Here is a 17,652-nt window from a genome sequence, read left to right on the forward strand (position 1 = left end):
GCAAAGGACACTTTTCATAGTCTTTTACTTTGAATGAACCTTTCTATAGTTTCTTTAAAATATTTTGTTGTTAAATTTACATAAACTAGGTATGATTCCTATTAAAGTATGAGTGGAACAAAATATCAAAAAGAAATTCTGTCTCAAACAAGTAATTTTCAATTTTCTAATTCAAAGTATGAAACAGATACCAAACAAATCCTTGCGCACATAGCTGCTTATAAAAAAACAACATACTTTTGAATCAAAACACTAACAAGACTACTGTTATATTAAATTACAATGAAAATTATTACTACTTTTTAAGACCATTTTTCTCTTATTAAGATCTTTTTCACCGCATCTCTATCTAAAGCAATTGTTTAATTGGAAAATACTAATCCCGTACAAAACAGAGCCATGTAGTTGACGACAACAATCGGTAGATTCTTATCAAATTGCACACTAACTACATTCATATGTTCGTATTGTTTTAGTTTATTGTAATTATTTTCTCTTTTTATAAAGTATATACATATCAACTCGTAAAGATTGTACTAACCTACTATGTCTAACGGAAAGTAGAAACTATATTATTATTCTAAAACATTCGGTGAGTGTTTTTTTGTCCTTAAGGGAGGTAATATTTATTTGTTATTTTTACTAAGGAGTTATTTCTCTTGCAGCTATGGCAGTCTCCTTCCGACGAAATAAAATTGTTGAAAAACTATTCGATGGAAAATAGAAGATCCACTTAGCGATAAACTGTTAATAAATAGTTTATTTTAGTAATAAATACTCAGAGGAAAATAACAATAATATATCTCACGAAGTATTTCCATTACGAATCGATATTATTAAAAGTTGGGAAGATTTCGTAGTTCAGTGTCAATTCCTGAATTTAGATACAACCAAGCAGAACAGCTCCTTGTTCAGGAAAGTCAATATGGCTTCTACCAGCACCGTTGAAGGTAAGCATTTCAACTTTAATTCTTTTTCTCTTTCGTAAATTCTTGTTTTCCTTACATATAGTACATAAAAACTAGTTTATTTTATTTCATTTATTATTATTACATATGTTTCCAAAGCTGGCATATAACTCTCTTATTGTTGTCGTATTGTTTGTAGGCGCCATTTTCTCTATTATTTCAACTTGTATATTTCTCTCTTATCATCATCATCTTCCCCTTTACCGTATTGAAAATTACATTTTATTTACCAGTTTTTAGTTTTAATTCTTTCTATATAGTAAATACTTAATAAAACAGACGTAATTTTTTTCTGTTTTCACCCTCACAATCTTTTAAACATGGCTTTTACTCAGTACAAGCTCTTCAGGAACATTTTCTCCGAAAGGAACGTTTAAAAAATTCCTAATTGACAAAAGGGTAATCGTGTCTGTTACCCATTTCTTTTTAAACTACGTACTTAGCTCTTTATGATGTTTGTTTATTGAGTGACTAACACTAGTTCAATGTTTCACATGTTGCATTTAACAAAACACTATGCTCCGAGGTTTTACAATTTTTTTTTTTAACCTAATTGCTCATTATTGATTTTCGTATGACCAGTCTTCTAGTACATCTGTCATTTACAGAAGGCGACATTTCACCGTCGACAGTCCATCCTTAATTATTTTCCTCATCTAGAAGACTTTCCGAACGTTGTTCTTCCTATGCAGTATTGTGGGTGACGATATTATGGGAAAAAATTGTAATTTCAATCTATTTGGTCGTTGTTATTTTCCCTCGTTTCTCTGTATCTTGTATGTAAATCAATGACCAACGTTCATGTATTCTTTTTTTTTTCCACCCCTCATTAATAGAAAATTGAGATATTTTAATATTCTCTGACTTAAACATCGGCAGTCCTTTTTTTTGCCCGGGAGAAGAGATACATGTCAAATTTCCTTGTTTTATTTGTTTAGTATCCTGAAACCCATTGTTACATACCTTTGTTACTATGTTTTTATTAAACTCTATCCATCCATCCATCTATCTATACTCTTAGTTGTTCCTAATAGTTGTCAGTGATATAATGGTTTTAGTACCCTTTTCTTTTAGGATTACTTTACCAAGACATTTCTCTGAATTCTATTGTTTTTATCTATTTTCATGCAACAACTCATTCTCTCTCTCACACACAAGCTTTTTGGGAAATATCTACTCCGCTCCAAATGGCCTCGGCTGCCTTGATAAAACAACGTTGCTGAAAACATTAACATTTCTGTTGTCTGCCTACAAATCATCTCTTTCACAACAGTCACTGTTTTCTAGAATGTTTCAGCTTGGGTCCACTTACTTAGGGAACTTAATATTTTTACTTCACTCTCAGGAATGCATTAAACACACTAGCCTGGAAATTTCTGAAATAGGGGGGAAAACAGCAGAAAAATAAAAGCAAACCACACACAAAACAAAGTATTACTCACACACACGCACATCTCTGTGTGTGTGTGTGTGTTTGACTTTTTATTCGTAACAGTGAAATGATCAGAATAAAATTTGTGCAAATTCGGAAATTGATAATGGCTCACATGATTTAGATAGGTTGTCAATACAAAATATTAATCTAACTTGGTCTTAGCTTCACAAATTTAAAAGTGTAACTCCGAAGAGAACTGGAAATGTAAAACATTTAAATATTTTCAATATTCTCCTATAGCCTTGAAATAACTTTCAAGTATTTTAGAAACAATTCTTAAGAACGGCTAATTCAGTGTAGTGTTTGTGTGTTTATACACATACGTATCTCCGTACACAAACACTTCCTTCTTTGTAAAATAATTTTAGTATCTTTTTAAAGTACGTAAGAATTTTTTTAAATGCGATTATCATTTCTATATTACCTACTTTGATTTTAGTTTTCGTTCTGTATTTTAATTTTTGTATTGACATTTGCGTATTTTTCTAGTAATTTCGAAATAACAAGCTTTCTCAGAATTTCGATACACCGAATATTTAACCACCTTGAAATTATTAAAAAAAATAAGTATTTAAAAAAAATTCTGTCTGTTTCCAAATGGAGGATGTCTTGTTTATAAACATCGCTTAGTGACCTTCATTTATTTCCCAGTTCATCATTGTCTAATGATTTGATTAAATAAATGTTCTCTAGATCATTCGCTGTATTTCATTTATATTAAAAAGAGAAGAAAAAGAACGAATTGTGAATAAACGGCTAAACAAAATTGCTGTTTCAAATAGGAATGCTTTTCTCCAGTTCAAAATTTGGTTCGTTTAAGTGATTATTCTGCTTTTTATTACATATTTTCGATTATTGAAATTTACTGATAAAAAGAAAAAGACAAAACACGTCAGAGAATTATAGTCTCCGTTGTAAAATTTCTGTTTGAGGTTCAACTCTTATACGTAGTTATCGTTTAGTTATTCCTTCTCGTGATATTTTAAATCACTTATTTTGTAAACTAACTTGTTTCTGTTTTTTTTTTAATTTTTATTTATATACAATTAACCTTGGGAGAGGCATTATGCTGGTAATAAACACACGCACTGGTTCAGTCCTTTATTAATTTATTTATATATTTATCCTTCTAATTAACGGGAAGTGTCGTTAGAGTTCTTTACTTGCCTGGAACAAGTCAATTCTTACGTTACTTAACTTTAAAATACAGTATTACTTAATGGCTTATATATTAATTTTCATTGTTCAATTATATCTCAATTCATTGGAGATTTCTTCACCCTCACTGACCCTCAAAGTTTTGTTTACGTCTTTTATAAATAAGTAGCATTCTTTGTAGTTTCACCTTGGATAAAGTCTTATTTCAGAATTAGAAACCACTTTCAGTTGTTATATTAGTGCTAACAAAAAGGTTACAAAATGACTTGCTTTGTAGTTGCAAAAAGTAACAATACGTTTGTCAACATTAGATTACAACATCCGAAGTTGGTTTACATCAAATGGCTAGGCTCTCGTGACAGTGTTTCAAACTTCAGTAGTGGAACGATAGGTTGTAGTGATCACTTATGATTTAGCCAAAAGTGTCTTGGATCTATGTACTGTGTTCTGGCTCTGTTGCTGAAGCAACAGAATAATTTGTACTTAAATTGTTTCTGTCTGAATTACAAACATGTCATTTCGTAATTTTAGCTGATCTACTTGTTTATTGATACTACCATCTTCTAAGTTCATTTCATTCATTTTCTGAACCAATGCTTCATTAAATCAAAAGTTCATTTCTCCAGATAACCTTGAAAGGATTCAGTTTGTAGAGATATATTGATTTCAAATTTTGGCACGAGGCCAGCAATTTCGAGGAAGGGGATAAGTTGAGTACATTGACCCCAGTATTCAGTTGGTATATATTTTATTGACCTCAAAAGGATGAAAGGCAAAACCGACCTTGCTAGAATTTGAACTCAGAATATAAAGACAGACGAAATGGTGCTAAGCATTTTGCTCAGCATGCTAACGATTCTGCTAGTTTGCTGCCTTATACTGCAGTGGTTTTCTTTTTTAGTAATTTGGTGGGACTTTATCACAGTAAGCTTCATTTCCATACCATTATCTTCAAATCTGTTATAATTGATTGAAATTAGTGATATCATGAGACTTTATGTGTAGATGTTTTTTGCAAGTCCACTAGTAGATTGTAGATGACATGGTGCAGGGAAAGGTAACTGATACTTTCTAGATATTCTTTTCTTTTTGCTAAATGCAGATTGCTGCTAAAAAACCTTCCAGATTCACCATTCTTGATGAATATTTCAGCAGCAAATGCAGTGTGCCCTTGTCCAAACCATGATGGTAGTTGAAAAGCAATGGTATTATCATTAGCTACATTAAGGCAATTACCACTTGTCTAACTTCCAGCATCACATTAATAGCCATGTAAAATTTGAGAGTTTTGCTTTGCCTCATCCTTGCATAATCTGTCACTCAAAAAAGCTAAGGGAATACTTTTCTTTACTAAAAAGTTTGGTTGATACAGTTAATACCAAATTTGAATGCAGAATTGGTGCAAAACTTTTCTAACCATTTAGAATAAAAAGAAAACATCAGTTAAAAGATTATTTTGTTAGGTAATCAGTTGGAATAACTTATAATACAAAAGCGTATCTGTATTGATCTCAGATCATCAGCTAACTGTTAGCAATTTCCTTCTATTTGTTTTGTTGTTAAACACTGCTATAACCTAAATATGTTTAATAATAAAGCCAACAGATGTCAGAATGTAAGATTGTACTCTAATAAGTGTAAATGTGATCTACTTTTTAAAAATGTATTCATTGACCTGAGAAGCGACTGTTCATATATTGCTTTTCATCAGTCTTGGTTATGTAAACTACAAACTGGTGGTCCATCCACCATTGACCATGAATGCTAAATGATGTTGTTTGTGTGTGTATGCACACACACATGCTTACATGATAGATTCATTGCATTTATTCAACATCTGAGAGCTTTCTTTCTCTCTATCAAACTAACATTTAGCAAAGTTTGAAAGTTTTTTTTGAAGTGAAAAAGAAAACCCTGTTGTAATACATCAGTTTGAGACTAGTTGTAATGACTGATACACAATTCCCTTGATAAACCACCTCGACATTTCCTTAAATGTATTTATCTGTTTTGTTTCTCATGCTGTGGGCTGACAAGCATTGTGTCTTGCCCTATCTTAAAGCAACCTGTAAGTGGTTGGTTGACTTGTTAGAAAAATCAGCCAAGTCTATTATATCTTGAACAAGGAATACATTGGATAGTTTCTGGTATTCAAATAGACATGATGTTCACAACTGTATTACCTTCAATCACAAGTATGCTCAATCATGGATAAGTTGAGACTAAACAACAAAGAAAGGACATGGATGAACATAATCCTACACATCCATGGTCTGGAATGGAATGCCTTTGCTCATAAGTTTACTCAATAAGATTTGATCTAGATTTAAATAAATAAAAGAAGTTGATTGTTCAGCTCTACTCAAGATTGAATTGTCCAATGTGTCTGACAAAGGAGAATTAGCTGCTATTTTATAGCAAGTCAGATGACCCACCTTGTATATATATGAACTAATGTTATTCTGTCACTACAACTGGTGTGAGTAAATTTTACAATCCATAGCTTGGGTTGAATTAATGTGGAAAAAATAAGCTAAAATAGTTGGGTACCTGTTTTTGGAAAATCTGTGGTGTATTTGTATGTACATGTTTGATTAAATTCTAAACTAAAACTCTCTTAGTTTTGTAAAATTTTATGCAATTGTAAATTTTTTTGGTTGTTGGTATAGTTTGTCTTTTTTATTGTAGATACATACATCTTCAAATAATGCTTTGACTAGAAGAATGTGAAAAATGAGTTTTTTTATGAGGAAGACATTGCATTGTAGAATAATCCCTCTTATTTTACCTCAATGGACTTACAGCCAAGTGAATTTATAGAAGCGTTGTGAGAATTTAGAACTACATAGAATGAGAAAATTTTGCAGATTTATTAGATGGAAATTCTGAAACCTTGGGAGACAATTCTGTTGCATTAAAACATAAATATTGATGACAGCTACAGAAAGAAGCATTTCAAATGATGAGTGAAGGCTTAACATACAGCTTAAAGATGCTGTGTGGAAGGGAATATAGTTTTCAAGATGATTTAGTGAAGAAAATTCTAGACTGACACAGTACTTTAAACTTACTAAAAAAAGAGCTGAAGGAAATGTCCACTAATGGCATTAAAAGTATCAGTAGTGAAAGGAGTTTGGTAAAGATTATAATGTAGTTCTGTTCAAATTGTTTAGCTTCCACATAAGAAAGCAAAACACCAGATATACAGTTTGTATCTGATGATCTGGTCATTCTTTGTATCATTGGTGAATGGAAAACTTCTTGAGTGGCTGTGAGATTCCATCTGCAAAGTTCTGAAGTTGTTAATAAAACTTTGCTAAAAAATGTTGTTTACCAATGAATTTACCTTTCAAAGTATAACGAGGCCCAGGTTGCAAGAGTTGCCCGAGTGTGTTATTTTGAGTGTAGCCCTAGTTGAACTCTTGTATGATAAGTGGTTGATGTTAAGAAGGATATACTGCTGTAGAAACCATGCCAAAGCAGACATTGGGACTTGATGCAGTCCTCAGGCTCGTCTATTCATGTTGAACTGCTTGACCCATTAGACTGCAGCCATTTGGGGCAATTCTTTGAAGAACTTTAGGCAAATAAGTTGACCACCAGTACTTATTCTTTAAAGCCTGGTACTTGTTCTATCAGTTTCTTTTGCTGAACCACTAAGTTATAGGTATGTAATCACACTAACACTGGTTGTCAAGTGGTGGTGGGGGACAGATTTATATATTATATCATCTAATGTCCATCTTGGATGGTTTGACAGGAGCTGGTAAGCCAGAGAACTATGCGAAGCTCCCCTGTCTGCTTTGGCATGGTTTTACAGCTGGATACCCTACCTAATACCAACCACTGTACAGAGTGGACTTGGTGCTTTTCACATGGCACCGATGAGGTGCCATGTGAAAAGTAATTTGCAACACAAAAATCTTACTTGGGCAAAGACCTTTAGCCTGGGATGCTGGTATTTCGCCTTTCCCTACCCACTGTCTTTCGTCCTTGACATTTTTATAGAGAACCCATTTCTCATCACCAGTCATGATTCGGTCCAAAAACGGTTCTTTTGTGAGATGTGACAGCAAAGGAGGGCACACATTCAGTCTCTGTATGCGATTTGACTCGGGAAGTTTGTGAGGAACTCATTGACTCAATTTACTGACTTTTCCGATGGCACAAGCAGGTGTTGACTGGTTGAATGACCAAATCCAAGCTTCTCTGATAGTTATGATAGGATTTTGTTCCACCAGGGTTTGCAGGACATCCTCGTAGTACTCTACAGATCTTCCAGGATGGGGCTCATTTTCTAGGCTGTAGTTTCCGGCTCGGAATTTCTGGAACCACCATTGACACTGGTTTATGCTTATTGTCCAATCCCTATATGCTGCATTAATATTCCTCACACTTTCCGTTGCGTTGTTGCCTTTATTGAACTCAAAGCAAATTATGTCAAATATGCTCCTTTGTCACTTCCATTATAGCTTTGAAAAAATAACTTAAGATCAAATTGCACTCTTCAAAACTTGCACTAAGTATAACAAGGTAAAATTACTACCTGTTTTTATAGCAAGTTGATGCAAGTAATTTATCCCGTACCCCTCCAACTTTTAGTTCATGCAATTGAAAAACACCCACATTATTTATGGGATGACCCAATCTTATGAGTTTCTTGCAGTTTCTTCCTATCAAATCCTCTCACAAGGCTTTGGTTGGCCCAAGGCTCTATTAGAAGATACTTGCCCTACATGCCATGCAGAAGGACTGGACCCAGAACCATGTGACTGAGAGAAATAAAACCATAAAATACAAAAAGGAAATTTAGTAAATGTGTAAAATGTTAGATCAGTATAAGACCCTGGGCAGTTATTGTATTCCCTACTGATGAATTTTTGGTTAAAAAAATTGTATTTGGTATTATTGTTTTAGGTCAAAACTCAACCAGAAAGAACATTGAACAGTGTCTACTTTCTCTAGGCAACCTCTACTCAAAACAATTCGTTAGGATCTGGGTTTGAAGAAATAGTTGTAAAGATTAGGACAAATTTCATGAGATTGTTTATTAGTCTGAATTTCTATGAAAAAATATCTAAACAATTGTTTTAGACTTTTAAATTTTAATGGCAAATGCTCATCACTAAATGATAATTGTTATTGATTCTAAGGAAAATATGTTCTAAAAATAAAGCCATATCTCTGAGGTAGTTCTGAAAAGCATACAAGCACCCCCATCAATACTTGGATATTCTAAATACTTGATAATAATATGCATTTACTGGAAATGGTGAAAATATCTTTTCACATACCATAAAGAAGAATAATAAAACACAGAATTAATAAAAAAATAAAAAACTGAACAAAATGCTAACATTGTAGAAAGTAGTCTTACAATAATAATATGAGGAGCAAAATGATGAATACATTTTTGCTCCACAGAAAGTTACACTGAACAGTGAGGTCATTCCAACCTGCTTGAGATAGCAACTAAATCTCTCTTGAATTATACTTACTATAAGGAGAAGACACATTAGACAATGTAGTACTACAAACTTTTAAAAATGACAGAAATCAGGGTTCACTTAGTGCTAAACAACAATGACAGCTGGCCAATATATAGAAGTATAATTTTGAATGTAATTAGGGAATCAACTCTACCTTACCTCTCTTGGCTTTGTGCCTGATTAAAAGGAGGAAATATATTGAATGCTTTTTTTTTTGTTGCAAAAAACTTGTTTTGCTAAGGATAAATTGTTTTTTTATCTGCTTAGTCAAATGACCATTAGAAAATAATTTTTGAGTTAATTAGTAAAATATATATTTTTATATTTGAATTTATAAAATAATTTTTTATTGTTTGGTTATTATATTTGTCTTAGAACAACTTTTGTTTTCTATTTTATTTGATAATGATTTATCTTTATTTGATTTATGTTAATGTAGTAAACAGGAAAGTAATTAGCAAATGGAAAAACAACATGGGGTAGAGAAGACTTTTTGGTCTTGTTGGAAACAAAAGTGTTGGTGCCACAATGAATGCATCCATTTACACTCTGTAAAGTAAATTGATAGAAAAGGCGCTCAACCATAGAAACCATGTCAAAATTGGAATATACATGCAAGATAGAGATCTGTGATGACCATCTAATTCATAGCCAGTATGGGAAGCAGGTGTAAAATGATGATGACGACGACAAAGTTTTGTCTTCTGTATATTTCTAATTTTAATATGTATTTCATAAATCTTAGCTCCCACACTGGCATCGATCAATGAGATTATTTATGTCTCATGGATAAAAACTTATTGGCTTTGATGCTAAGAAATCTTTGAAAGCTGATTCCACCTCTGGTTTGGACCTAAAAGTTTTATCACTTAAAAACGTATTTAAATGCTTAAAAAACTGGTAGTCAGTGGGTGAAAGATCAGGAGAATATAGAGGATGTGGTAAAGTCTTGTATCCCAAGTCTGTGAGTTTCTGCAGTGTCATTCTTGCAACATGTGACTTTGCATTATCGTGGGGCAGAATTGGGCCATGCTGATTCACCATTACAGGTTTTATTTTTTAAAAGTGAGCATGCATTTCAGCTAATTGCAATAAAACTCTGCTGTAATGGACAACACCAATTGCTGTAATGGACAACACCAGACAGTTCCCATAATCTTTTGCTAATGCAACTTTGGCTTTGGGAAATGTTCAGGGGGACTCATCAATCAACCTATTGAAATGATTGTTTATGGTTATCATAAAGGATCCACTTTTCATCGCAAGTGACTATTCGGTCAAGAATAGGATCATTGGTGTTTTGCAGAAAGAGCATCAAGCACACTTCAAAACATGGAACTTTATTTTCATTGAGCTCATGTGATACCCATTTATCAAGCTTTTTCATCTTACCAATCTTCTGCAGATTGCGTGAGACCGTTGCAATACCGATACCAAGTACCTGAGACATTTCTCCGACACTTTGACGTGGGTTTTGTTCAATAATTGCTTTCAATTGTTCATTGTCAAGACTGCATGACCGTCCTCTACCATCTTTATCGTCAAGGCTCTCATCACCACTTTGAAATTCCTGAAACCACCTTCGTACTGTGCAATCACTTGTGGACCCCTCTCCCTATGCTCTGTTGATATTGGCAGCAGTTTGGGAGGCATTGTGCCCAAGCTTGAACTCATGCAAGAAAATAAGCAAAGGTCCTTTTTTGTCATGTTCATAATTAAGGGTGCCTATGCTTCAGAAATGTTTTCTGTTTGAAATAAGTAGAAAATTATTGAAGAGCATACATCAATTATTAAGTATGTTGAAATTCACCTAAAATATAATTAAAATACTATGATAAAATTATGTTTCAAAGCACAACACTTACAGCAGCCATTATTTTCCGAACAACCTAATAGTGAAACAGTTCTATCATTTAAAGTCATTATGTGAACCTAGCACCCAGTACTCTAACTTGTAGACAAAACGTATTAGTGTGGCTACTGTTTTCAAATCTTTTTGTGACATGCAATTGTTTTGTCCTGTAAAAAAGCAAGCAACCATTCCTTTGTTTTAGTCAATAATTCTAATATTTGGCAATTGGTTTCATCTCTGCTGAACCAGTTTAATTCATTTAGGATTTTGCCTGGATTACATATTTTATACTAACTGTATGTTTTAAAATTAATCTTATTTGAATTGAAACACATTGCTGCTGCATATTTGTGGGTGTTAATATTGTGGTATTGTAGTTTTCAAATAAAACACAGAAAATATTTCTCTCTCACTCTGTGTGTGTGTGTGTGTGTATGTATATATACATAACAATCTATGGAATACACTCAGATAACTAGTATTTCAAACAAAAGAACTGTAATAATTATTGATAAAGTTTTGTTGAGTAATTCAGATGATGTTTTGATTCAGGAAATGTTTTTCACTGTCTATACAAAGATTTGAGAAACAACACAATTTTTTTCAAATTAAAATGAGAGAATTTGATAGTGACCATTGTTGAGTTACACTCAGTATGTTCAACCTGTGGGCAATAAAAACGGGACTATTTTATTCCAAGATCATCATTTCTTACTATAATAGTGTTTAGTAAATTCATTGAGAAGAATTTCATCATGAGGTAATTATATCATGAGCTGATATTGTAAATAAATATCTCATGCCAAGTACATTATCAGGTGTTTTGTCTGCAGAGTGAATGAATCTCTTGACCTTAAAGCTTTTATTCATAGGGAAAATAAGTTAACATTTCATTAGCAATAGAAAAAGTAATTCAAAGATTAAGACTGGTCCAATTTATTCAATATAACCTCATTTAACATCCGCTTGTCCATGCCTGCATGAGTTAGAATTTGTTGAGGCAAATTTTGTATGGTTGGATGCTCTTCTTGTCACCAACCATCATGTTTCCAAGCAGAGTAATATTTTCCATGGCCAGACATGTTTTCTACGGAAGATTGGAAACAAACATCATTGTTAGTGTGACAGCGATGTTCACTTAGAACTATCCACTAATGGCAATACAAGGGTATACATGCACAAACGTACATGACAGGCTTTTTTTCAGTTTCTGCCTACCAAGTCTACTCACAAGACTTTAACCCTTTAGCATTCAGATTACTTTGCCAAATGCAAAGCTTATTTATTCATGTTGTTTTGAATTGATCATGCACTATCTCATAGTTCTGGGACTTCGATGATGTAATTATTTATTTTTAAAATGACCTTGTAGGACAGGTGTGAGAGGCCAGATCTGGCTGATTTGAAGATAAAACAGATAAAATATTTTGGCTGGATATGGCTGGTATGAATGCTAAAGGGTTAATCAATCTAGGGCTTGCTACAAGGTGGGACTGAATTGTGAACCATGTGGTTGGGAAGCAAGCTTTTAAGCCCCATAACTATGCCTGCATTTACACATTCATCATTCAATGGCGTGGGTCAGATGGTTTGGCAGGAGCTGACAAGGCTGGGAGTCACAGCATGTTCCATTGTCTGCTTTGGCATGGTTTCTACAGCTGGATGTCCTTCTTAACACCAACCACTTTACAGAGTGTACTGGGTGCTTTTCATGTGGCACAGCACCAGTGTTTCTTAAGTCGCACCATCACCTGTGCTTTTTAATGTGGCACCATCACCTGTGCTTTTTAATGTGGCACCATCACTACAGCTTTTTATGTAGCATCAGCACCGACTGGACATTGAGGGTGACAGCAGGAAGCAAGGTGTTGATGATAGAGGGCAGTACAGGGAAGTTAGGGAAGGCACTCGAAGGAGGTGATTATTGGAGACAGTAGGTGGGGGTAGAAAGGTAACTGGATAGGGAGGTAGAAGTAACTGAAAAAGCTAGGGGATGTAGTATGTGCCTATTCTGCTTTCAGATAAAGTGATGGGTGTTAGGGGATGAAATGTGGGAAAGGGAGAAAGTTGGCAGGTGGTTTTAGGATATCAGTTTTGCTATGGTGAACAGGTCTTGACAAGGCACCAGATATCTTGCTCCTTTGTCATCTCCTTTGTTATCTCCTTTGTTAGCACAGTGTCTTGAGACTGGCTTTCATCACTTCAACTGATGTCTTTCTGGGTCTCTCTCTTCCACAAGTTCTGTCCACTTTGAGATTGACGCTATATGCAGTTGTCCACATCCATGCACATCACATGACTAAACCGATGCAGTCTTGTCTGGCACACTGCATCTAATTCTACTTATGCCTAACTTCCCTCTCAATGTTCTGGCACTCTCTTGCACATGTATACTGACATTGCACATCTAACAGAGCATACCAGCTTCATGCCTCTCTAACCTTTGCATGTCCTCTGCATTCAGAACCCACATCTCGTTACTATGTAGCATTGCTGTTCATACATACACATCATGCACTCTTCCTTTCACTCTTGGGGAAAGAGGGACCTTTGGTTGCCAACTGAGGTAAAATCTCTCTTGAAATTTTTCCTTCCTATTCTAGCAATTACACTTTCAATACATCTTCCACTGCTAATTAGGTCACCTAGGTAGCAGAAATTACCTACTACTTCTAGAGAACCTCTGGAGCATTTGAGGAAATCAGTTTCCCATGTATCTGGAGACTTTATGGTTCCACATACAAATGCTACTTTCTCTGTTAACCTTCCTACTATTCCACTGCACCTCTTGTGTGTCCATAGTTTGCACTGGGTACACTGAATAGAATTCCTGCCTACACTTTTCTGACATATCAAGCAGGGCCATTTACCTGAAGAGGGTAAAGTCTTGTCTAATTTCTTGCTTACTAAGACCCTAGTCTTTGCTAAGTTAACTTTAAGGCTATTTGATTCCAGGTTTTGTTTCCACACCTGGAATTTTTTTTCTAATTCTATTACAGAATCTGGTATGAGAACAAGATCATCAGCATATAATAGTTCTCCTGGGCTTCCAGTTTTAAATTCCTCTGTTATGGTCTGGAGGTTGATGAATATACTCATGGCAAACTCTTACCTTGCTAACAGCACCCCTGTGCGTGGCCTGTTCTGCTTTCACAAGCCATTCATTTTCCTCTAACGTCTTCAGAGACCACCATGTCAAAGGCTTTCACCAGATCAACAAATGCCATGTACAATGGCTTATTAACTTTTATCACTGCACTTTCCACAACACTATTTTTGTGTTGTAGAAAAATCTGCACTGGTGATGTACTGTTTCTTTTTCAAGATTTCTAAGAATTTCTAAATCATAGGATGAAATTTTTTTTTGTCTTTGAATTTTTCTCCTTGTTAATGAAATACCATGTATTCACTTTGTGAATAAAACGCACAATAAATTTACTTATGATGTATTGTCTTGTCTGACAGTGAAATTACCAGGTGATGGATGTATCTACAGCAAACTTTATATTAGAGTGTGATATTGAAACTAATAGAAGTTAGCCATACTGGAGATTTTCTGTCATTTAGTTTGTTGCTTCTCTAATTTTTAGTTCACATGCTGTCTTGTCATCAGCCATACTCAATTGAAACAATAAAATGAGCTAAAGGAAATAATTTAAATAACTGATTGACCTGATGGATAAGTTAAGGGTTGATCTAATGAATGCCAAGCTGAAGAGATTTTTAATTAAAATTTTGTTTTTAGTTGGTGAAAGAAAAAGGTAAACAAGACAAAAAAAATCTAACACCAATTATTAGGGACTTTTAAAAGGGAAGGTAGTTTCAAGAAATTGAGAATTTATCTCTCATTTAATGCTAGGTTTGAATACTAATGGAAAAGTCTGATTTTTGTATGCAGTGAGGATAGTAGCTGACAGCTATTTATACTATACATAAATTGACCTGCTCTAATTTGCATAACAGTACAATCATTAGCAATGAGTATTAATTAATGGGAGCACAATATGGTGCTGGGGTAAATAGAGATGTATGATAGACTTACACTGTATTATAATTGTGCTCCTATAATTGATACACTGCCAATGATTGCACTGTTATGTGAAAGAACTAAACTAGTCTGCCCAAATTTGTAAATTATGGCAGACTAATTTAAGTTTATTCCAGTTTGTGTGTATCATAAATAGCTAGAAGCTACTATTCTCCCTGTAGTTAGGAAAATGATTAACAGACCTGATGATATAGTAAAACACACTGAAGCCTGTCACAAAGAAAAATGGTTTATTATCACAAGTTTATCTTAAATCCCTATTAAAGTAACATTACCTTTACAGAAAGTAGTCTTGTCCATGAAGTAATCAATATGTTGAATTAATTTTCTTAGTTTTGTGAATTAAGTTGAATTTGCCTTGATATGCTTATCTGCATAGACAAGGGCTCATTCTCTTGGGTCATTCGCAAAGTATATGCTTCACTTAAAACTTTCTTGTTTTATGAGCAATTTTCATAGTTCATAGATTGTAACTTGTTTCTTAAGTGAAATTGTGTAGTTTTCTATGGTAATATGAAATAATATATATTGATGTGATATGCTCTAACAAAAATATTTTATAATATAGTATAGGAAGGTCAACACCTGAGACAAGTCCTCTACCATAGCCTTGAGTAAACCAAAGTTTTGCAAGTGAATTTATCTAGACAGAAACTATGTAGAAGCCTGTCTGATGAATAATATTTGTTCTTAATCCCTCAGTCATTTTAATACGATCACCTGACCCTTGAATGTTCACTAATAGTAAGATCCATGTGCACTAACAGTAAGAAGCCAGCTAATTTTTTTCTTGTATTCATTGCATATCCTTCATATTCAATACCCTTGTTTTCCTACTATGCTGTATCTTATATTGTACATGAGCATCATGTAATCTGCTCTTTAATTGAAGAAGAAAGTCATTCGTTGCTAACAGAAGTAATATTTCTCTGTCCTTACTCTGTGCAGCATCCACCTCCACTGTTGAGATAAAAAGCTGTCAACTATTTCTAGTGAGCCTTCTGGGCAGTTGAAAGAATTCATGGGTGCTGGTACTACTAATTACTTCTATGCATCTGCTCTATATGAAGTCTGTTTCTGCCAGCCTGCCTGTGATCCTACTGCATCTTTTATTCATTATAATTTACATTTGCTACACAATATAGAATTCCTACTTGTTCCTTTTCTGTGCATCGAGCATATCCAATCTCTGTATTCTTTCTTGCTTACTAAAACTTTTGTCTTTGCTAGGTTTACTTTTAGGTTTTTTTAATTTTAGTTCTATGGTTGAAACTTTTTGTCTAAGTCTTCAACTGATTCAACAAGATGAACAAAATTGTCAGCACACAGGAAATCCCATGGACAATTGATCTTGAACGTCTCTGTCATGGCCTGGAGTAAGCTCAGAACTGTACTCTGATGGACATTTATCTGCACACTAAATGCCTCATTGAACTTGTAACTCTCACCTTGCTAACAACACTCTAATATGTGGCTTACTCCCAGAAGTCATTCATCTGTATTCAATTTTTTATATCAAATCTCTCTCTCTCTCTCTCTCTCTCTCTCTCTTTCTCTCTCTTTCTCTCTCTCTCTCTGAAAGGCTTCATTGGGTTAAAGAGTGCTAGGTATAGTAGCTTGCTTTAGGCTATGAAATTCTCTTATAACTACCTCTGTATGAAAAGGGCATCAATGGTTTTCCATCCTGGCATAAACCCAAACTGTATCTCACCTAAGCAAGTTATCCTAATTATTTGTGCTAATTAGTTACTCCTTTCTGGAGCATACCTTTGTAACAATTGATGCTACTGCTGTGTTGCCAGACAATTTGAATAGTTGTTTCTTTGTTGGGTTAACTTAACATAGTATTATTTACACTGACCTACTGCTTCATAGTCTTGGACACTTCTCATTTTTGATTCTTACAATGCAGAAAGGTATACTTGTCATCTCGTAACCTGGTATTCTTTGATAAACACTATTACATCTCACAACTTCTCCAACCTCAAAGACCATAGAATAAACCAATTTCTTATGTAGTAGTAAGGGCTGGAGCTCTTTCTGTAATAGTATTTATGGTTATGATGAAGTTACAAAGAATAAAGGAGTGTCAAGTTTCTTAGAATTCGGTGACAGATTCAGAGTATGGCTCCATTTTCTTTCTAATCTAATAAATGTTGCCTAGTATTGTATTCATTTGCATTTACACACAACATAGGGATTTTTCAGCTCTATACCTTCCTTTTTTTGCTATTGTATTTTTGAGATTCTTTAGCACTTGAAGTCACTAATCATAAGTCAGTGTTGAAGGGTACATTCTTTGTCATTGAAATATTTAGTGCTCATAATCTGTAGTTTATCTGACTTGCATATTCACCAGTGTGGTTGGTGATCAAGTAGTTGTCCATTTTTTTAAAAATAAAAATTGCTACAGATGGTTAGGCCATTCTGTGTTGCACAACTCAAGGAAACTTGATTTCCCTCTATTCTTTGCCTCTTGTCTATACTCTTTTGCTCTTTTCAGTCATTTGACTGCAGCCATGCTGGAGCACCGCCTTTTAGTCAAGCAAATCGACCCCAGGACTTATTCTTTGTAAACTTTGTACTTATTCTAACGGTCTCTCTTTTGCCGAACCGCTAAGTTACAGGGATATAAACACACCAGCATCAGTTGTCAAACGATGGTGGGGGGACAAACACAGACACACAAACACACATACATA

At 34.2% G+C, this 17,652-nt stretch overlaps 1 protein-coding gene across 1 annotated transcript in view; it reads left to right on the plus strand.

Moving 5' to 3' along the window:
• The first annotated feature begins 666 nt into the window (after positions 1 to 666).
• LOC106881923 (ubiquitin-conjugating enzyme E2 variant 2) overlaps positions 667 to 17,652 on the plus strand; it is a 32,950-nt gene continuing 15,964 nt past the window's right edge. The window contains exon 1 of the mRNA XM_014932447.2: positions 667 to 950. Within this exon, the coding sequence (XP_014787933.1) occupies positions 926 to 950 (25 nt within the window). The 5' untranslated portion in view covers positions 667 to 925. The remainder of the gene's footprint in view (positions 951 to 17,652) is intronic.

Source organism: Octopus bimaculoides, chromosome 1 (assembly GCF_001194135.2).
Source record: "Octopus bimaculoides isolate UCB-OBI-ISO-001 chromosome 1, ASM119413v2, whole genome shotgun sequence".
Classification (NCBI taxonomy): domain Eukaryota; kingdom Metazoa; phylum Mollusca; class Cephalopoda; order Octopoda; family Octopodidae; genus Octopus; species Octopus bimaculoides.